General features: G+C 43.0%; 1 protein-coding gene across 7 annotated transcripts in view; it reads right to left on the reverse strand.

Annotated features, from left to right (window-relative positions):
- Nucleotides 1–23,163, reverse strand: part of TMC5 (transmembrane channel like 5) — a 71,886-nt gene that overhangs the window by 21,810 nt on the left and 26,913 nt on the right. For 6 of the 7 annotated variants that reach the window (XM_004750295.3, XM_013055122.2, XM_004750296.3 and 3 more), the window contains exons 3-10: nucleotides 21,052–21,224; nucleotides 16,161–16,250; nucleotides 10,746–10,845; nucleotides 8,241–8,328; nucleotides 7,557–7,805; nucleotides 5,639–5,790; nucleotides 3,442–3,586; nucleotides 1,800–1,955 (exon numbers count right to left, since the gene is read on the reverse strand). In XM_004750295.3, the coding sequence (XP_004750352.3) occupies nucleotides 1,800–1,955; nucleotides 3,442–3,586; nucleotides 5,639–5,790; nucleotides 7,557–7,805; nucleotides 8,241–8,328; nucleotides 10,746–10,845; nucleotides 16,161–16,250; nucleotides 21,052–21,224 (1,153 nt within the window). Of the gene's footprint in view, nucleotides 1–1,799; nucleotides 1,956–3,441; nucleotides 3,587–5,638; nucleotides 5,791–7,556; nucleotides 7,806–8,240; nucleotides 8,329–10,745; nucleotides 10,846–13,148; nucleotides 13,654–16,160; nucleotides 16,251–21,051; nucleotides 21,225–23,163 lie in introns of those variants that run through there. The other variant, XM_004750300.3, reaches the window with a different exon arrangement.

The following is a 23,163-nucleotide window of genomic DNA, read 5'->3' on the forward strand; positions in this document are numbered from 1 at the left end:
TCTCTGCCTCTCAAATAAACAAATAAATAAGAAGAATTAAATAAGACCAAATAGGGCAAGGTCTGGCCCCTAAATAACACAGGTAGGACATCATTCACTCATTCACAGGAAACTCTAGTTGCCAATGAATATGTCCCCTGCCTGGCACAGAGCAGACATTCAAACAACTCCACTTCTGCCTCCTCACCTCATTACCTGTCCTCCTTCCCTTCAGGTGGGCGTAGAGAAAAGCTTCCAGGTGAAGAAGAAACTCAACAGTCTTCTTTATGCCTACAGCTACCTGGTCACATCCTAAGTAGGGCATTGCTAAGGCCTTAAGCACTGAGACTTAATTTCCCTCTTTCAGGGCACACCTTCGTATGGTTGATGGCAAACCCTTAGATTTATATAATCCCACATCCATTTTCTTGCTGGCTTCTCCTTTACTTATTCACCCATTTGGCTGAGCATCTACTATGTATGAGGTATTGGGCCTAGAGCCCCACTACCATCTTTTGAAGACAGATGTATAAACAGGTTTTTTCAATACTACACATGAGAAGGGCACAGGGATAGGAATACCCAACTCGGTCTAGTGAGGGTGGTGGTGGTGGGGAGGAAATGACTGTGCTGAGGTCTAGAGGAGGAGGAGTCTGCCAGATAAGGGAATTAGGGGAGATGGGGTGGAGAATGAACTGCATGTGTCCCATCTTGAAATAAGGAAAGGCATGGTGTGTTCAGGGAACTGTGTTCAGTTCAGCACTGAGTGCTGGTGTGTAGGATATGGGTAGTTGTGGGGTGTTGAGACTGGAGATATGGGCAGGGTCAGATCATATAAGATCTGTCAATCGTGCCATGGAGGATAGATTTTATATTAAGGGCAACAGGAAGCCATTAAAGAAAGTGACATAATCACACCTACCTGTACCACAATTCTAAAAGTCAGCAAACTGGCTACAATGAGCCCCTTTTCCAGGGGATCTGAAAGTCAAAACCTACAGAAAAGCAGTACTTTGCCCAGCTCTCCCAGCTAATTAGTAGTCTCCAAGTTCATATCAATAGGAAATAAAGAAAAAAGCAAACATCTTTCATCACCCACAGTACTGGACACTAAGTAGACTCTTCATTTAACTCTTCTCTGGTCCTGATCATACACCCACAAAGCCACATACCATCATTCCTGTTTTTGCAAGTGAGGAATACAGGGCTCAGAAATGTTAACTCATTCCAAAAGTCCATCAGATCACAATACTTCCTGAGTATCTTCTCAGTGCCAGGGGCAGTGGGAGGCATTATTTTTATTAGAAACCACAAATACAGGACGCCTGGGCGGCTTGGTTAAGCCGCGGCCTTCGGCTCAGGCCATGATCCCAGGGTTCTGGGATCGAGTCCCGCATCGGGCTCCTTGCTCAGTCGGGGAGCCTGCTTCTCTCGCTGCCTCTGCCTGCCTCTCTGCCTGCTTGTGTGTACTCTCTCTCTCTCTATGGCAAATAAATAAAATCTTAAAAAAAAAAAAAAGAAAGAAAGAAACCCCAAATACCAGGTCTGTGGTCCAAGTGCCCATCTTTCCACTAGCCCAGAGCTTCTAGCTCAGAGGTGTGCACACACATCACCTGGGGACATGGTAAAGATGGATTCTGGGTCCATGGGCCAAGGAGGGACCCAAGATTCTGCAATTTTTCAGAAGCTTCAGCTGACATCAATGCTGCTGGCCATGGAGTCTGGTGTGAGCGGCAGCTCTCTCCTGCTCTCCCCTCCAGCACCCCATCCTTCACCTGGTTCTGTGCTCTGGACTTTGGGGCTTCTGCTCCTGTGGTTACCTCTGAGTTGTTCTCAGCCAGGTAGTAAACAGCGACGCAGCAGGCAACCGCCACTCCAGTAGACACAACCCAGGCCGCCAGGTGAGCAGAGAAGCGGATCAGCTGCTGATTGAGCGTTAACTTGACATTCTCCTGACGGATTTCTGACAGGTTTTCCTACAAGCACAAGGAAGTCAAGCGGGCCCACAGACCCTCTCCACTGTTAGCAAAGACTCTCCGGGTGAATCTTTGGTATTCTGAGACACAAACCCACCCTGGATCCACAGAAGAAAGGGGAAAGTTCGAGTTGGACATGGATTATGACAGACCCATGGGAAAATCTCAAATGGACCAAGAATCCCCATCAAGGTGTCAAACACCTTTGAGGAACAGAAGGGACCAACAGATCAGGACCGTGCTCTTGAGGAAAGCTCTTTCAAGTCATTAAACTCTTTTTTGAAAAATAAGGCTGGGTGTTTATACCAAGGAAGTTAGCATTTTCAAACCTCTTATCAAAGCCCTTGCTTATAAATTCTGCTTGCTTTTTTTTTTTTTCCTATTTCACCCATTTCCACCACTAAGCCACCACCCGCCCCCCACCCCCTGTCCTGGCAACCACCAGTTTGTTCTCTGTATTTAAGAGTCTGTGTTTGGGGGGGTGACTGGGTGGATCAGTCATTAAACATCTGCCTTTGGCTCAGGTCATGATCCCAGGGTCCGGGGATCGAGCCCCACATCAGGCTCCCTGCTCAGCGGGGAGCCTGCTTCTCCCTCTCCCACCCACCCTGCTTGTGTTCCCTCTCTCCATCTCTGTCACATAAATAAATAAATAAATCTTTTTTTTTTTTTTTTGAAGTCCGTGTTCGGGTTTTTTGTTTGTTTATGGGTTTTCTCTCCCTCTTTCTTTTTAATAAATGTTTTTCTACAGAATGTAGAATTTCTCAACCTCAGCATCAGAGAAATTCTCAGCTGTTATTCTATGTTGTGACAACTCTCCTGTATATTGCAGGATGTTTAGCAACATCCTGGTCTCCGCCCAGAGACACTAGTAGCACCCTCCCCCTCACTGTGACAATCAAAAAAATCTCCAGAGATTGTCACATGTCCCCTGAGGGGCAAAACTGTCCTGAGTTAAAAACCACTGGAAAAAAAATGTTAAACTTGGAACTGTGAGGTCAAGAAGCATTTACATTTAACATTTTGGTATAAATCCCTCTGCTGCCCCCTAAGAAGCTCATACCAACTACAGAGCTACTAGCATGTGAAAAGTTCATTCCCTAAACCATTACCAGCACTGGGCATTATGAATTTTTTTTTAAGATTTTATTTATTTATTTGACAGAGAGAGAGAAAGCAAGAGAGGGAATACAAGCAGGGAGAGTGGGAGAAGGAGAAGTAGGCTCCCCGCCAAGCAAGGAGCCTGATGCAGGGCTTGATCCCAGGACCCCGGAATCATGACCTGAACCACCCAGGCACCCCAGCATTATGAATATTTTTAGGCATTTTTGGTTCTGTTTCTTTTTCTTTTCTTTCTTTCTTTTTTTTTTTTTTTTGCCATGCTCAGGAACCAGAAAAAAAAATCATTATTACTTTAAGAAAAGTTACAGACATACTGAAGGAAGTTGGCCATGGGAAGTTGTTGTATAAAGCAAGCTTGCCTTACCCTGATTTCAGTGCTAAGATTCTTCTGTTTCAGCTTGACAGCTCTTTCGTGAGTGACGGTGAAGTCCCAGCAGAAAATCAGTTTAGCAATCCCTCTGGAGTAAATGTGGGGGTTGATGAAGTTGTTCCGGAAATACCTGGCCATGCTGGGGAAGGCAGAAACGAAAATATTGAAAGCTATTGAAGCAGACACTGGGGATGCAGGAATTAAACAAAAGAAAGTCTGAAAAACAATCTGAGGATTTTGAAGGGGCGGGGGGTGGGAGTTCGGGGTACCAGGTGGTGGGTATTATAGAGGGCATGGGGCACTGGGTATGGTGCTAAAATAATGAATACTATTAGGCTGAAAATAAATAAAAAATAACTAAAAAAAAAAAAAGAAAGTCTGATCATTAACAGCAAAAGGCAACATGGAAGAGCTAGCAGCAGGTTCTACTGGGACAATAAGATCACAAACATAATGGTTAAGAGTGCTGGCTTTAAGATCTGACAAGCCTGGCTGACTATCCTGGATAGCGACTTGGGGGATCTTTGTTCTTTCAACTGCTATGAGCTTCAGTTTCCACACCTATATAATGGGAATAGTAATAGGACCCATTCACAGAGCTTTCTGTGAGTTTCTGCTTGCCGCTGCACTGAAGTACCCCAAACTCAGTGGCTTAAAACAACACACATGTATTCTCTTATTAGAAGTCAAAAGTCAGAAGATGGTTCTAAACTCAAGGTGTCGGCAGAGCTGTGTTCCTTATGGATGCTTTGGTGGAAAATCTGTTCCTCTGACTTTTCAGCTTCTAGAGACTGCCTGCATTCCTTGGTTTATGTTCTCTCTCAACTTCAAAGCCAAGAGAGCAGTATCTTTCATCCTCTCTGACCTTGACCCTCCTGCTTCCCACTTATAAGACCCTTATGATTAAGTCGCCCATCTTAACATCCTTAATTTAGTCACATCTGCAAAGACCTCTTTGCCAGGTAAGGTAACATATTCACAGCTTCTGGGGATTAGGACCTGACCTCTTTGGGAGGCAGAAGGGCACTGTTCAGCCCACCCTGAGCAGCAATGCAGTGTTTAGAACAGTGAGCTCTTTATAAAAGCAAAAGCTATTATCACAGTGACAACAGCAGGACTCAGTGACATCAGCCCAGGAAGCACTTAGCACTGAGCCTGACATGTAAAAAATGCTGAGTAAAATGACACTACCTCTCCAAAATTTGCCACTGACTTAACAGCAGCTTAAGAAACATTTCCTAGTTTGAATAAAACAGAAAAAAATGAAATCTCATTTTTTGAGTTGGAGTGCTGGCAGTGAGGTTGTTACGGGCTGAACTGTATACCCTAAAAGCTCGTATGTTGAAGTCCTAACCCCCAGTACCCCAGAAACAATGGTATTTGGAAATCAGGTCTTTATAGAGGTAATTTTATTAAAATGAGGTTATCACCGTGGGCCCTTGTCCAATATGATCGGTGTCCTTATAGGAAGAGGAGATTAAGACTCAGACATTCATTGAGGAAAGACTGTGTGAAGTCACAGTGAGAAGGCAGCTGTCCATATGCCAAGAACGGAGGCCTCAGAAGAAACCAACTCGCCAACACCTTGACCTTAGACTTCTAGACTCCAGAACTTGAGAAACACATTTCTGCGTTTAAGCCACCCAGCCTGTGCATGATGGTTATGGAAGACAGGGCTTGAACATCTGTACCACCTCTCTGACAGCTGTCAAAGGGACAACTGTCCCTCCATACCCTTCCTTCTTGCCATATAACTAGTTGGGTCACTGCATCCTGATTTTCAGACTGACCAATTTCTTTGAAAGCACACAAAAACCTCCCTCCTTTACCTAAACTTATAGTCTATGTTTTAAAACAGGAACAATCGGGGTGCCTTGGTGGCTCAGTCAGTTAAGCCTTTGCCTTTGGCTTAGGTCATGATCTCAGGGTCCTGGGATCAAGCCCCACATCGGGCTCTTTGCTTGGCAGGGAGCCTGTTTCCCCCTCTCTGTCTGCCTCTCTGCCTACTTGTGCTCTCTCTGTCAAATAAATAAATAAAATACTTTAAAAAAAATAAATAAAACAAGAATGATCAGACAGCAGCAGGAAGTCAAAATTGCAGAGAAACTGTATCCTGGGTAACTTTGAGTCTCTTGAATTTTACCTAAATCTAAATCAAGCTTAGAATCAAGAAACACAGACGCTCTTATACCTGAATAGCAAACTGAAAAAACAGACGATCAAACATGCTCCGATTGTGAAGAGATAGGCCAGCTGCATGTTGTAGGATGCCCCACCATTCCCGTGCTGGATCGTAGAATTGGTGTAAAAGCCATAGTACATCACTGTGTTTCTAAAATAACCCTGGAAGGGATAATAAACCCTTGGTCAGATGGGTCAACCGAAAAAACAATGACTACGGTCAGTCAGCACAGTGCATCTCTCCCATTTGCAAGAAACTTGCATCAGTCAGTTTAGACATTTTGTTTGCAGGGAAAGAGCACCCAAGGCTTCTGAGAATGCAGACATTTCATCACAAGGCTCTTTGGGCTGGAAAGGACTCTCAAACCCTCCTTACAATGGAGGGACCGAGCTGTCACCACTTGAAACAGTGATCAAGCAAAGCATGATGAAAACCAGGAAAGCCAGCCATTAGCGGCCTCTGTCATCTGTTAAGTATTATGGCCAAACATGTTCAATAGGAAGGGAATTAAGCCATTAGGTCTAAATTTCAATTTACAGGAAATAAGGGACCAGAAGAACAAAGCAAGGAGTCCATAGGAAACAAGTCTGCATGACAACTGGCCGGTTTCTGCAACAAGTCAATGTAACCAAGTCAATGTGACCTTGCTCCCTCTCCCTCTGCTCCTCCCCCCATTTCTCTCTTCTCAAGAAAAAAGGGGGCTGTGTCTGGAGAGATCATTCTAGATTAATTGAGAATTCAGAGAAAACGGCAAGTGAATGCAAAGTATAGACCTTAACTAGATCCTGGTCTGAAAGACCAGGCTAGGAAAGATGTTTTGGGCGCAGCTGGGAAAAATCTGAATATAGTATGGATTTTAGATAATAACAACTATTAATTTTGCTAGGGGTAAGCACTGCAGAAAGTATCTTTATTTTTCAGAGATGCATGTGGAAGAAATTTGAAGTAAAATGTCTTGATGTCTGTAATTTACTATAAAATGCTTCTAAAACCTAGTAAGATAAAACAATATGAAAAAATACTAACAATTTTAAAACCTAGGTAGTGAGTACATGAATGTTTACTTACTACTCTTTATTTTCCTTTATGTTTGAAATTTTTCATAATAAAATGTTTCATACATACAAATGTAAAAAATATACATTAGGGGCACCTGGGTGACTCAGTCGGTTAAGTGTCTGAGCTCAGCAGAGGCCTTGAGTCTCAGGGTTGTGAGTTTGCCCTCTGTGTTGGACTCCATGTCCATATATACACATGTGCACATCATAATGAGGAGGAAAATGAAAATGAAATGTATACAATAATTCTACTTTAATGAATTTATCCTAAGGAAAAAATTTTAACAGAAAAAGAAATTAAAAAGATAAATGGAAGAAATTTAAAAAGTAAACTTACAACATTCTACTTCAAGAGTCAGAAAATTTTTTCTGTAAAGAGCTAGAGAGTGGGGTGCCTGGGTGGCTCAGAGGGTTAAGCCTCTGCCTTTAGCTCAGGTCATGATCTCAGGGCCTTGGGATCGAGCCCCACATCAGGCTCTCTGCTCAGCAGGGAAGCTGCTTCCCTCTCTCTCTGTGCCTGCCTCTCTGCCTCCTTGTGATCCCTCTCTCTGTCGAATAAATAAATAAAATCTTAAAAAAAAAAAAAAAGAGCTAGAGAGTAAACCTCTTTGGCGTGGCAGCTACAGTAATAACTCCACTTGGCCACCATAGTAGGAAGGCATTGCTGACACATTGTGATCTCTGTCTGTCAAATAAATAAATAAAATCTTAAAAAAAAAAAACTAAAACAAACAAATAAATAACTAAATCCCCACTTTCCCTATCATTTCACTCCCAGGCAAAGTGAGAGGTCTGGAAGAGTGACCAGCAAGGTATGTCCAGCAGATTCCCAGTTGGTGAACCCCGGTTGGGCAAAATGAAGGACTTACCGCCCCCGTGAAAAACTCCAGTCCAGTGAACTGGAGGGTGTTCTTCTCGGCCACGGTAAACTGAGGGATTATGATAAAGCTGAAGGTCACAATGAATGAGAAAATGTTGAACTTCAAGAGCCACCTCAGAAAGTTAAAATAGGAAAGGACGCTGGTTCCAAACTTGCCTCCGATGACCTTGAGCGTCTTCTGCCATAGGCTGATGGAATCGAGCAGCTCTGACAGGCTGTTCTTAGATCTCCGGTAAGCCTGGGGTAGGGACACCAAGCAGGAGGCTTGACATTCCCTCAACAAACACCTGAGCAGGCCCCACAAGAGCTAAGATGGCCACTGTGTCCAGAGAATTATAACAAGCCAGGCATGCACTACGCAGGCTTACAAAAATGATCTCATTGAATCTGCGGGACCACTCTTCAAGGTGAGTGTTATTATGACCTCCCAGGTTTGCTGACGAAGGTGACACAGTAGCTCAGCTGTCCAAATAACTCAGCAACCTCTTAGACCTCTGCATCCCCACCTGGTTTCTCTGTACCTAGACCAACCCAATTTCTATGGCTTTCAATGAAAGAGCCCTGAATTTTGGTTTCTCTTCCCCTTGGATCCTTTCCATGCCCACTCTTCCACTTCCCTGTTTTTAACCTCTTGTGATGCCCATTTTATTGACTTGTAATAGAGGCTTCTTACCCGTGAAATGGAGTTTAGACACTGGGCACAGCAGTTGACCTCAAGCATACGACGGGACTGCTTACTTTTCTCCTTATCAACGATTTTCCTGTGGGGAACAGCAGAAGAAAGGGAGAGACACCCTTGCTATGATGATTTTGTTCCCAAAATATTTACTGAGTGCTTATGATGTGGTAGGCACAACCCAGGTAGTGAGACAAAAGAGAATGATATCCCTGGTTCATGGAACAGACACCTCTTCTAGTTGGAAGAGAAAGACAATAAACAATAAATAAAAGGTGTACTCTGGAAAAGAAAAAAGAAAACAGAGCAGGTAAGGAAATTGGAAATCCTGGAATAGGGACTGTGCTATAATTTGAAATAGCACAATATTCAAGCAAAGTCTTTTAGGCGGGGCGGGGTTAATGGCATGGATAAGGAATTGCTGTGTGCATAGGGAACAGCCCACCTGGGACCCCAAGGAGGCTGGGATGGCTAGAATGGAAGGAGCATGGGGAAGAAAGAAGGGTTTGAGTGATAACCATTGCAGGGAGAGGGGCCCGATGAGTCAGTGGTCCTCAGCCTGGCGAGATTTTGATCCCCAGTGGACATCTGGTAAAGTCTGGAGACATTTATGGTTGTCAAACTCTGGGGGAGAGAGGTTTGCTAACAACACCTTGGGGGTAGAAGCCAGGGATATGTTCAACTCCCTACAATGAGTTGGACAGAACCCCACAAGAGAGAATGATCCAGTCCCCAATGCTGGTCATACTGGGGCTGAAAAATCCTGCTGTAAAGTCTCTGGGCTCCTGATAAGGCCCTTACCCTCTGACAGAGGCAGCCACGCAGAGTTTGAAATGGAAGAGTGTTTTCAGAAAGATCAGCCACAGTTGACGTCTTTACCCTTCCATGAATCCATTGCATGTACTTTGCTCTAGTGCTTTTCTAGTTTTCTTTGTCCACCCAAACACCCACCCCCACATCAACTGTCTTCCAGGCCTCGGCTCACATGCGCTCCCGCTTCACCCAAGCAGCCTGCGTTACTCTAGCTAGTCCCGTCACCGCAGTCTCCTCTACCTTGATTTGGCCTGACTTCCTTTTTCTCATGTGTAAGTTACTTGTTGTCAAATCCAACTCCCCTGTCAGACTTTGTAAGTTATTTTAGCAGCCCCAGAACAATTGCATCATTGAATTATTTATTAGCAATTGTTGCATCCACTCCAATAGTTATTGCCAAGAGTACAAATTGCAAAAGAAAAAGGACGAGGAAGAGTAAATGTGAAGTCTGATGGCTAAAACAGCTCTCATTCTTTCACTTTTTTTTTTTTTTATTCCTGCCCTTAGAAAGCCTCTCTGGACTTTGTTTTTTCCTTTTATTCTTTCCAGTAAACTTTTAATTTTAGAGTATTTGAAATTTACAAAAATGTTCAAAAACAGTATAGAAAATTCCTACACACTATTCACTATTTTCTCCTATTAACATCTTACATTTCTTTTTTTTTTTTTAAGAGAGGGAGGAGGAGTAGCAGAGGAAGAGGGAGAGAGAACCTTAAGCAGGCTCCATGCTCAGTGCAGAGCCCAATGTGGGGCTCAATCTCACAACCCTGAGACCACGACCTGAGCTGAAATCAAGAGTTGGATGCCCAGGCCACTGAGCCACCCAACATCTGACATTTCCAAGGTAGTTGTCGAAACTAAAAAGCTAACATTAGCACATATACAAGTACGTAAATTCTGTACTATTCTGATTTCATTCATTCTTCCACCAATGCCATGTTCTATTCCAGGATCTCATCCCACATTCCATTTAGTTATTACGTCTCTTTAGAATCCTCTAGTCTGTGACAATTTCTCTGACTTCCCTTATTTTTGATGGCCTTGACAATTTTGAGGAGTGCTGGTCAGGTATTTTGTAGAATGTCCCTCCACTGGGGTTTACCTGATCTTTTTCTCTGGTGATACTGGAGTTATAGTCTTCAGGAGTACCACAGAGGGGATGTGCTCTTCTAATCACGGATCTCTGGGGATGCTAACCTGATCACCTGGTCAAGGGAGTGTTGGCCAGACCACATCCCTAGAAAGTTACTCTTCCTCATTTCTCATGCCCCTCCTTTGAAAGCACATCATTAAGCATAGCCCACAGTCCAGGAGAGAGGAAAGAGGAACATCTATATAATTTGGAATTCTTCTATAGGAAGATTGTAGCTTCTTTTGCATTCATATATTTATTTTCTTTTTCTTTAAGATTTATTTATTTATTCGAAAGAAAAAGAGAAAGAGAGAGCCCGAGTGGGAGGAGCAGAGGGAGAGGGAGAAAATCTCAAGCAGACTTCTAGCTGATACCTGATGCTCAATCTCAATCACAACCTGGGCCAAAACCAGGAGCTGGACACCCAACTGAATGCATTACCCATGAGCCCTTGTTTTTTTGTTTTGTTTTTTTTTTAATCTTTCTGAGATGGGACAAAAGTAGAAGACTAAAATTCATTTGAAATCTGGGAAAGAAGAAAAGCTTTGGATCCATACTTAAGGTTCCTTTTCTCTTCCATGGTTCTTGGCTGATTCCTGATGGCTTTAATTCTGTCTCTAGATGTCATTGGTATCAGCGATGCAATTAACTTTTGTCCTATGGAGGAAAATAAATGGAATTTAATTTTGTTTCCTTTCACAGAATATCAACATGGCTCTGGGGCACCTGGGTGGCTCAGTCATTAAGCGTCTGCCTTGGGCTCAGGTCATGATCCCAGGGTCCTGGGATCGAGCCCCACACTGGACTCCCTGCTTGGTGGGAAGCCTGCTTCTCCCTCTCCCTCTGCTGCTCCCCTGTTGTGTTTCCTTTCTCATTGTGTCTCTCTGTCAAATAAATAAATAAATAAATAAATAAAATCTTGAAAAAAAAAATATGGCACTGACCTTCAAGCTTTTTTAAAAATAGATTTTATTTATGTGAAAGAAAGAGACCAAGCACATGAGTTGGCGGAAGGGCAGAGGGAGAAGCAGATTCCCCACTGAGCCAGGAGCAGGACATGGGGCTTGATCAGGGGACTCCAGAATCATGACTGGGCTGAAGGCAGATGCTTAATTAAATGAGCCAGCCAAGTGCCCCGAGCATGTTTTTATAAGAGCACAAGGAGGGAATAATTATATGGACTCAGTGATCCCCAAGCCACAAGTGAAAACAAGACAACGTGGTTTGCTTGGCTTTTTTTTTAAGCTGAGCATGGAGCCCAATGCAGGGCTTCAACTCACAACCCCAAGATCAAGACCTGAGCTGAGATCAAGAGTCGGATGCTTAACCGACTAAGCCACTCAGGTGCCCCAAGGTAGTGATTTTTTAACCTCAAAGCCAAAGCAAATGATGTTTGTACCCAATTCCAACTTGATATTTTTTCTTTTTTCTGACAAGAAGCACTCAGTGAAGGCACCAGCCCCTGCCCGTCTGGTCAAGCTCACTCTCCTCCCCTACTTGAATGTCTAAATCACTTTCTCTTGACCCCACACTCCAGGCCCAGGCACCTTCTTTATATTTCTTGACTGTTGTCCTATGCTCTTCCAACCCCAGGAATGACTTCCCCATCTTCTCCCAATAACTCATCTACACATCTTCACTCAGCATGGCACATACTATGGGTCACCTACCCCAGTAACGTCTCCTTTTTAATAGAATCCTGATTTTGTTTAGGAATCTACCCCCTCCTTCTCAAAACCCTGAGCTTCTGCAGGGTGGGACCCATCTTCAGACACAGGGGGTGAGCCCCATGAGTCCAAGCTGAACCTTGCAGGTGACTGATTTAAGCATGAGCAGGTGACAAGATGTTGGCCAATGTTCTGTGATGGGTGATCTGCTGAGGAGTTTCTTGGAAAAGGTTTCTTCTTTCTCAAAAAAGAAAAACTGAAAAAGCCACACAAAAACTCCAAGAAAAAGACAGATCCTTCTTGCTCTGGATGTTGTTGTGGCCACATGTGAAGCCTGAAATGGCGGCCACCATCTTGTAATGATGAGGAAACAAGTTGGAGGGCTGACGGGGGCAACAACAGAGGGAGAACAGAGGGAGCAGGGTGGCTCCCTGGTTGAGTTATTGAGCTAACCTCTCCATTTGACCCAGTTGAGATGAAAAGGAAATCTCCAAAAGAGGGCCACCAACTCACTCTGCTGAAGACAAGAAATTTGTGTCTCTCCTGAGAGGGAAGGGCAGCTAAACAGAGAGGAAGAAAGGACAAGGTGGAGGAGGAAGAACAGGGAGATGTGGGGAGTCAGTAGCATGAGAGGAGACACCCCAATTTTCAATAAATGGCCTAACCCCACAAAATGCTTTAGTATGAATGGATTTTTTTTTTTTCCTTCTAGAAATCACTGAGAGAGGCTTGACTTTATGTCTGGAGTTTGATGGGCTGGAACAGAAATAGCAGCCAAGAAACCAGTGTTTAGCTCCAGGAATAGGAAGGCAGGGAGGTAGTGTCAGTTAAGACCTGGTTTCATGGCAGACTTGGCAATAAAGGCCATCCTATGTTGCCATCCAGAGTGAGGGTTGGACCTGGATCAAAGCAAGACAGTGGTTGAAGCGTCAGACTTGGGAACCAGGCAGACCTGCATTTGAGCCCTGGTTCTGCCAGGTCATTTAACTTACTCATCAAGCCAATGGAAGTCACAAATGTGCCTGCCACTCAAAGTGTGGGGAATAAGTCAAACTGAATTCAAAGGATAACAAAGAGGAAGTGTTTGCCTGAGTCCTGGGCACAGAGAGTAAACTTGATCCAGGTAAATTCCTTTCTAGGAGTTAGATGCTCCCAAAGTAACCCCTTCCTGAGTCTGTCGCATCCTTACATCATCTACCAATTTCAACCTACTTGATGTCTTAAAACTAAATAATCCTGTAGACAACTTGGAAGCCTTCCTTGTTCTTTTCCTAACTCCCAGGGTCTCGCTACCTTGGATGTTTTCATGTGAAGTACGAGGCGTGTCTATGCCCACACTTCCTGGGCTATGAAGTGTCTGAGAAAATGACTCATTCAAAGATGTTGAAAACCGCAACAACTGCTTGCTCTTTTTGTCATGCGGGCTGCTGAAACTCTGAGAGTCTGTCACATCAGTGTCAGAAATGGATGAGACCATGCCAAAGCTTGAGACCATGCCGAAGTTTGAGTTCACCAGCGTCTTTTCTGGAACAACCCCAGATGGAACATTTTCAACCTCGACGATGATTTCGTTCACTTGGTCATCAGACAGCATCTCTTGTCCCCTCCCAGCCTTGTTCTCCACCGGAGTACCCTTCCAAACACCTCATAGAGCAGTCACCCTGGCATTGTTGGGAGCCGCCAGGAAAACTGATGACAATCACAGAGGGAGGCCCCATTCACATTTTTTAAAAGACCAGGATGAGATTGCCAAAACCAGCCCTATACAAAGCACAACAGAACTCTCCACATCAGACACCAGAGGGGTCTCCTCATGAAGAGAAGTGTTTTTCTGCAGGGACCTCTGTCTTGGTAGCTAGGTAAGAAACTGGAAACAGAATCCTTCATTAAAGACAATAGGGTTCTAGAAACAGAAGGCAGAGATTCTTCTAAATGACTTATAATCAAAGGGCAAAATTTTCCTTTTAATTTGGTGTCTCTGGCCTAAAACTTATATTTATAATTTTATATGCATATATAAACCCAGATAGGTTTATAGTAATATAATTATTATCTCCTGACTGCCTTGGGTAGCCTACCCTTGTCTCTGCCCCCATATCCACTCTTCATTTTTCCTATACTACCAGAAGACTCCTTTCCTGTGTAGGCACTGGCCTCAGCTAAAATTCTCCTAGCTTCCTTTGTGGCTAAAAATGAACCTGTAGCCCCACCATTCTGGTCAATGAGACACAGAGCTTCCAGGAATGCTTCCAGAATGACAGTCTGCCTGGTTCCACTTTTCGCCGTTCACCATTTCTCTTTCTTCCTCACCAGAGGCTGCCATTTTGAAAACAAGAGGACACACATTCAGCTGCGAAGGATGGTGGAGAAATAAGCTAAGAAGGAGCTCAGTCCTGATAGCATCTTGGGCAAAGCTTCCACACAAACACCATCATACTCCTTGTTACATGAGAAAAACAAATCCCTTGATTGCAAAGCCATCCTAATTCAGTGCCAGGCACCTGAACACAATTCCTACCCAAAAGACCTGATTTAGAAATCACTTCAGCCATGTCATTTATTTAATAGTTGGGGAAACTGAGGTACACAAAAATCATCTGACCTCGATTCTCATCACACTCTCACTAAGTGGCAGGATTGGATGAGGGCACTCCTCCTTCTCACCACCATTACTACAGGCCAAGTACTTTAGAGTATATAACTTAATTTTCATAATCACCCTATGCAGTATGTACAACAATAAACCCCATTTTGCAGCGAAGAAAACTGAAGCCCTATAAGGTTATTTGCCTAGTCATAAAACCAGCAAGTAGCAGAGCTGAGAGTCAAACCCAGGTCTGTCTGGACCCAAAGCAGGGCCTCTTAATCATTTCACAAGATGTAACGGCCCCTTCCTGTAACAAGATGTTGATGTATCATTTATTCATTCATAAATAAATGAATATTTATGAGTACCTGCCATGTGCCAGGTGCTTCATAGGTATATAGCACAATCCATGCAAATCCATCCATTTTATCAGGAGGCTGTCCACCAGCTAATTGTATATGGTTTGAGAATCCAAACCAATGCAAAGCAAAATGGTGAAGAAAACCAGATTCATCTCTGGCTCCTATATTTCTTTAATTTTCTCTGCCTTCTGGGACTTTCCTTTTACCAACCTCAGGCTGGCTAGATAGAGCAGTCCAATGAAGTAAAAAGCCATTTCCTATCCTCAATAGTTAAAACCATTTTCTGCTCTAGTGGGAACCAAAGAGAGAATGTGATCATTTATACCTCCATGGTTTTCCCTCCCATGTAGGAATACCCAGCCCTTGTAGAAGATAGACCTCTCCTTGAGAAGGCCCTTAAAGAATGATGCTAGGGGCACCTGGGTGGCTGAGTCAGTTAAGCCTCCAACTCTTGATTTCAGCCCAGCTCATGATCTCAGGGTCAGGGGATAAAGGTCCGTGTCTGGCTCTGTGCTCAGTGCTGAGTCTGCTGGAGATTCTCTCTCTCTCACACTACCCCTCCTCCTCCACCTCCTCCTCTCTCTCTCTCTCTCAAATAAATAAATAAAACTTAAAAAAAAAAGAATGAGGCAAAAGGCTGTCATATCGACTACAATTGCAGAAGGTGAGACATGGTTTTAGGTCATGAGGCCCCTCGTTCGCACTATTGTATAGAGGATCCCATCAGTTGGTTTAGTTCTTATTGTTCATAGATTTGCCTCCAAGTTTCAGCATTCCCTGGCCGTTCTCCTCTTTTGCTTCCTTTTTATCTCTCCGTCTCTACCTCTGATCAGACCTTCATCACCACACACAGTGATCCTTACAGAGCCTCCTAACTGATCTCATAGCATTCTTTCTCTGGTCCTACCATTCCTAGATCCTAGCATCATAATAATTCTATGATTATTCAGAAAAATTCTGATTAATGCAGACTCTTTCACAAATTAATTCAATAACTATCTCTGAACACCTACTATGTCCCAAGCTCTGTACGAGGTCCTGCAAGGTAACTCTACCTTCAACTCTGTGCTTCCCCCTGTCCTTCCCACCACACAAGCCAGTACATTTCACCTTGGGCCCACGTGAGCTGGGTTTCTGTCACATGAAACCAGAAGAGTCTGATGAAGACACCTTGATAGCCAGGAGAGAAAAAACTCTGCATATCTAAAAGACACCCCTGGTCTGGTAAATTAAGAAAGTACTGCTTCAGGTACCACACTGGAGGTCAAAAGGAAATAGTGATGTCTGTACTGTCTTGAACACATTCCTCTCTAGAGCTGATTTTTTTTTTTTAAATACCATCTATTTAAGCCTTACCTTCGGGTGACTTGTGCCAGTCGCTTCCAGACAATGGTGGGTTTCCATAAACTGGCTGGGGGCTACTTTCACTCACATAAGCAGGGTTCACTAGAAACGAAGAGGCAGGAGACATCACCAATTAATCCCACCGAACTAGACATTACTGCATACATAATGGTCAGTAAGACCTCAGCCTTGACCTCAAGGTCCTAAGAGACTGATGAGTGGATGCCTGGGTGGAAAACAGGACATAAATATGGAAACAATGCAATTAAGTACAAACAGCTTCAATCAATGGTTTTCATTTTAGTATAAGCCATGGTTAAAAATAATTGTTACAAGGGAATACTACTCAGCCATAAAAAGAATGAAATCTTGCCATGTGCAATGACATGAATGGAGCTAGAGGATATAAAGCTAAGTGAAATAAGTCAGTTAGAGAAAGATAAATACCATGTGATCTCACTCATATATGGAATTTAAAAAACAAAATGAATGAACAAAGGAAAATAAGAGAGACAGAGAGACAAACTAAGAAACAGATCCTTAACAATAGAGAACACACTGATGGTTACCAGAGGGGAGATGGATGGGAGAATGGGTGAAACAGGTGATGGGAATTAAGAGGATATTTATCACAATGAGCACTGAGTAATGTATGGAATTGCTGAATCATTGTACGGTACATCTGAAAGTAATATAACACTAATTCTAGAATATTAACGATACTAGAATTAAAATTTAAAACTTGATAAAAATTTAAAAATTTTACACTAAGATCCAGAATATACCTACACATATATAACTAAAAAACAAGTTTCACTAATAATACTTTGCTTGACTACATAAAAGGATCTCTGATATATTCTTATTCTATTCCATTCCTTTTTTTTTTTTTTTAAGTACACTCCATGCCCAGCAGCACAATGCAGGACTTGAACTCAAAACCCTGAAACCAAGATCTGAGCTAAAATCAAGAATCGGTCGCTTAACCGACTGAGCCACCCAGGCGCCCCCATTCCATTCTTTTCGATCTCATTTTTCAGAATTAATTTCACAACTTGTTAACAAGCTACAACTCGAATTTGGAAAATACTTATCTAGGGGGTTGAGCAGAGAACATTTAGGGCACTGAAACTATTCTGTATACCATAAGGGTGATACATGTTATTATACATTTGTTCGAACTCACAGAATTTATAGCACCAAGAGTGAGCTCTGATGTAAACTACAGACTCAAGATGAAATGATGTGTCCATGTAGGTCCATCAGTTGTACAACATGTATCATTCTGGTGGCAGATGTTGATAATGGGAGAGTCTCTGCTGTGTGGGGAAGGGAGTTGTATAGGAAATCTCTGCACCTTCCTCTCCCTCAATTTTACTGTGAACCTAAAACTGTTAAAAAAAAAAAAAAAAAAAAACAAAAAAAAATGAAGCAAAGAAAAAACTTGTCTAGATGATCAGAGAAGTTCCTTCTATTTCTAACATGTTATGGTAATGCATGAATAAATTTGAAAGACGGCATGATTTTCTTAGGGACAGAGTCTATTCTTAGCATCTAAACAACACTGTCATATTTCAGTATACTTTTATTCCACCCACAGTAAACATTAAAAGCTAAACTCGGCAACTGAGAAAATGGAACACAGTTTGATGTGAACCACGCACAAAATTACATTGCAAGAAGTTCTGAACTTCTTGCTGGGGATCAGTTCCCAACTTTGTTACTGGCTGATACCCTCTGGCATGTTACCTAACCTCTCTGAGCTACGATATTGTAGTCTCTAAAACAGGAAAAATGACGGGAACTTCACGTAGCATTGTTGAGGGAAATCTCATCAGCTAACACAGGCAAAGTACTTAAAGTAATCCTGGAACACAGTAAGCTATTGATATATATTAAGTACTGTGGTAGATCAATTATTATTCAGCATATGTCATACCACCATCCCCTGACATCTCACCTGAAGTTGGGCTTTGGTCATGTGACTTTTATCAATGGAACATGGCATTAAGTGACAATATGCCAGGTCCATGTTTTTACTTGCCACTTTGAGTACTTCGGGCTTATGCCATGGAACAACAATGCCCCCAAGTGGCTCCCTTGTGGTTCAAGAAGGACACTAGGCTCTAGACATAGGACCCATGACCTGGGATCAAGAACAGCCACACCCAGCCTAGTTCCGTAAAACTCCCAAGCAAACCTGCACATGTGTGAGTGAGAAATAAATCCTTCTTTATTGTACAACACTGGGTTTTTGCATCTGTTTGTTATGCAGCATTACTGTAGCAATAGCTAACTGATACATCCTTACCAATGTCGTTGCTATTAATTCATTTAGCACTACTTAAACACCTGCTGTGGCTAGCTACTGTGACATTAGGAAAATTACCTAGAGGTTTAAAGAATATATGGATAAAGATGGGCATTGTCTATAATGATAGCATAGTCCTGGACAAGTGGTTGCCAAGGGCTACAACCCCAGTCCTACAAAGGAGTCCAGAAAAAGAAGTCATACTTAACTACATTTTTTTTTTTTTTTTAGCATAAGTAGTCAGGGGCACCTGGGTGGCTCAGTTGGTTAAGTGTCTGCCTTTGGCTCAGGTCATGATCCCAGAGTCGTGGGATCGAGCCCCACATCGGGCTCTCTGCTCTGCAGGGAGACTGCTTCCCTTCCCCTCTCTCTGCCTGCCTCTCTGCCTACTTGGGATCTCTGTCTGTCAAATAAATAAATAAAATCTTAAAAAATAAAATCTTCTAAAAGGGGCGCCTGGGTGGCTCAGTGGGTTGAGCCACTGCCTTCGGCTCAGGTCATGATGTCAGGGTCCTGCGATCGAGTCCCGCATCGGGCTCTCTGCTCAGCAGGGAGCCTGCTTCCTCCCTCTCTCTCTGCCTGCCTCTCTACCTACTTGTGATCTCTCTCTGTCAAATAAATAAATAAAATCTTTACCAAAAAAAAAAATCTTCTAAAAAATAAATAAAGTGTAAGTGGTCAGGAATCTTTTGCCCTGATCCTACCCAGCAATGATACAGGATAAGTGAGAGCCAGGCTTTGGGTCAGAGAGACTGGCACCTTCAATTTACAACAGTGAGGTGATCTTGGGCACTGTGCCTCGAGCCTCAGTTTTCCCATCTATAAAGAGGGAAATTAGTAGTGGCTATATGAAAGGTGGTTGTTCAGATTTGAACAAGACAATAAAAGCAAAGGGCTTGGCTGAATCTCCAGGGGATAGGAAACACTCAGAATCTGTTTGGCATTATTAGCTCTACTTGCACTGGGGTAAGGCTGTGCTTCTCAATCTTTTTTTCATTACTGGCCCCTAAGGAGCCTTTTTAGATATTTCTTCCCCATTACCTTCTCCTATGAAATTTTAATACTACAGACATACTATGTGTCTGTTTATATATGTGTATTGGTGCTTTACATATTAAAAGAGGAAGACTGGGGTGCCTTGGTGGCTCAGTGGGTTAAGCCTTCAGCTCAGGTCATGATTTTAGGGTCCTGGGATTGAGCCCCACATCGGGCTCTCTGCTCAGCAAGGTGCCTGCTTCCCCCTACCTCTCTGCCTGCCTCTCTGCCTACTTGTGATCTCTCTCTCTGTCAAATAAATAAATAAAATCCTTAAAAAAAAAAAAAGAGTTAGACTTTTCTGGTCTTTCAAGAATAAATTTTACCAGGGCACCTGGGTGGCTCAGTTGGTTAAGTGTCTAACTCTTGGTTTGGACTCAAGTCATGATCTCAGGGCCCAGGTATCAAGCCTTGTGGCAATCTTTGTGCTCAGGAGGGAGTCTACGTGAGAGTCTCTCCCTCTCCTTCTGCCTCTGCCCCCCCCCCACTCAAGTGTGCACTCTCTCTCTCTCTCAAATAAATAAATAAATCTTTTTCAAAAAAAGAGTAAATTTTACACCCTTGGGATTTATATTGCCCCCTCAATGAGAATGCATGACATAAAGGTTTGGAGGAGCCCAAATGAACATTTTCTATGCAAATGTGCACTGGTCAGTGTTTTCACCAGTGTATGACAATGCACCCCATCCCCTCCTCTCCATCTGCTTCAAACTCCTCCACATCCACCCTCTCAGGCATAAGGAATCCGCCATTTGCACCAACCAGCACTTGGGTCCCTCATTCTGTTCTTGGTTGAACACTCCTCTTCCCTGGCTCCTCTTCCCTGGCTCTAAATTTCTGCACTATTGACTCTCGTATAATGAAAGGGCTCCCTTTACTCTATAGCAAGTCCCTATTCCCTCCTGGAGGATAAGAACTTTAGCATGTCTTTTGCCTCGCAGAGCTGAACTTCTACACACAGCAGATTCTGAGGACAACATGTTTGTTCACATATGAAGAGTCTGCTTGCTATTTTTCTTTTTTCAGTCTTGACATGCTGGTGTCACCCACCCTTGTGTTTTAAGTAACCTGAGGACAGAGCTGCCTCTTACTCCCTTTGCCCCCCAGTAGCTTCTGAATACTCACATGCTGACTGTCTGAACAGCACAGCCTGAATCCAGCCCATAAGTGATTTTGTTTGCCCAGTTCAGTGTTTCAATTTTTTTCTTTATTTTTGAGCATGTAAAAATCAGGAGGTTTTAGAAAAATCTGAGGATTTGTCCATACTGAGCCCACATTCCCCCATAACCCCAATGGGCCAAATCTGAACATTACTCATGTCACATGGGCATAGAGTATGCACACACATTTTTTCATAATCCCTAACCAGGCCACTTTGACAAGTGATGATACTGCTGTCTTTCTAGTCCTTCAATGTTCAAACTTTGTAAGGTAGACGTTTGAATGGGAAGGGATAAACTAATTCTCTTCCTAGAACTTTTAAATAACCTCTCCCCTAAAAGCCCACCGATATGACTTCCTTCCCAGGAAATGATCTTCATCTTAACAAATGCTTACCATAACCATCTCCAGGAGCCCCTGGCACAGAGCTGTCATATGGATTTGCCATCCCCATGGATTTCATTGCAATGCTTTCAGGGTAGTCTTCATTCTTTCTCCCAAGGATGCCCAAGGGGCCATCACCCCTCTGACAAAATGAGGGCCGGATTAAAGATGTTCTGCTGAGCACCCTGAAATCCCAAAATGACGGATCAAGATTCACCCAGGAGCATAGTAAGGACAGTCATCCATTCATCTTTCATCCATCCATGGATCCATTCATTCTTTCCACATACGCTGACTGAATGCCAACTACGTGTTAGGCAAGGTCTAAGGGGGTCAAGGGGGTGAGAACACAAAGATAAAAACACCAGGTCTCTACTCTCAAGGAACTCTCAGTCCAGTCTGGCAGAGCTTCTTAGACATATTTAAGCAATTATAATAAAGCAGTAACTGGTGAGTACCTAAAGACAGGCACAAGGAGTTCAGAAGAAAGAGAAAAGAATTCTGGCAGGCAGTTTGGAGGGAAATCTACATGGCAAAGAAACATCACAGATGGGATTTGAAGGATTAATTCATATATAAAGATTTAGGAGGAGAGCATTCCAAGGATAAAGAACAGCATAAATGAAGGTGTGAGCCCATAAAAAGAAATGATGAATATATAAAAGGAATACTTCAAAAATCAATTAACCTGGAGCAATGGTCTCAATTTTAGGTACATGCCAATTCCCAGTCCCTGCCCCTAGACAATGGCATCAGAAGCTCTGAGAATTGGGTCCAGGCAGCCGTATTATTTTTAAAGTTTCCCAGGTAATCAGGTGATTCTAAGGCTCAGTCCAGGTCAAGAACCACTGATTTAGAGGTAGGGAGGGGATAGGGGTAGTAAGAAAACAGGAGGAAGTCAGTCAGGTAGGTCTTTGGAAGCACTTTACATTAGACCAGTGCATTCTCTTTTTCAAACATTTTCACGGGGCTCCTGGGTGGCTCAGTGGGTTAAGCCTCTGCCTTTGGTTCAGGTCATGATCTCAGGGTCCTGGGACTGAACCCCACATTGGGCTCTCTGCTCAGCAGAGAGTCTGCTTCCCCCTCTCTCTGCCTGCCTCTCCGCCTACTTGTGATCTCTGTCAAAAAAATAAAATCTTTTTTTAAAAATTAAAAAAAAGGGTGCCTGGGTGGCTCAGTGGGTTAAGCCGCTGCCTTCGGCTCAGGTCATGATCTCAGGGTCCTGGGATCGAGTCCCGCATTGGGCTCTCTGCTCAGCAGGGAGCCCACTTCCTTCTCTCTTTGCCTGCCTCTCTGCCTACTTGTGATCTCTCTCTCTGTCAAACAAATAAATAAAATCTTTAAAAAAAATTTTCATAAGCAAAGCAGTGTGGCCTTTCTTCCAAAGGTTATAGAGAACCATGAAAGATCAGAAACAAAGGAGTGAGAGAATCAAAGGTATATCTTGAACTGATGAATCAGGTAGTGAGGGATAAGACCAAGGAGACCACTTTGATCTGGTTCTGTTAATCCTCCTACTTAGATTCTGAAGACACCCAAATCTCATATCCTTCCTTATTCCTCAAGATAAATACAAGCCAGTACCTTTGGTTGAATTTATAAACATCACTAGTAGAACAGGTACATGCCAAATGAGATTCATATTGGTTAAATTTTCACAGGGTATAATTTTTTATAGATTAAAAATAACCTGACTAAAGAACCACATCTTATTGGCAACAGGAACATCGAAAGCTTAACCTAGAAAAAAATCAGATTTGGTAGGACTACGTCATCCAAACTAACACTGTCCATGTCCAGTATCCTTAGTAAAGTCTGTCAATGACCAAAGATTGCTGGCAGACTCAAAAGATTTTTGACAACATTTAGATCTATAAAATCTGAACTAGGAAACATTGGACTTAGTTTTTTAGAATGAACTTAAAGGAAAACCAACAATGTGGGAAACTATGACTGATAAAACTTGATGAATGTAACAACAAGGTAGAAGATCATTAAACTAAATCTGCCATAAACATGAAAAGTGATCAATTCAGATGACAATTATAGTAAAATTAAAACGAACATGGAAAAAACTGGGGCACCTGGGTGGCTCAGTGGGTTAAAGCCTCTGCTTTCGGCTCA

This window comes from Mustela putorius, unplaced genomic scaffold, assembly GCF_011764305.1.
Source record: "Mustela putorius furo isolate JIRA1106 unplaced genomic scaffold, ASM1176430v1.1 tig00004007_pilon_pilon_pilon, whole genome shotgun sequence".
In the NCBI taxonomy this organism is placed as follows: domain Eukaryota; kingdom Metazoa; phylum Chordata; class Mammalia; order Carnivora; family Mustelidae; genus Mustela; species Mustela putorius.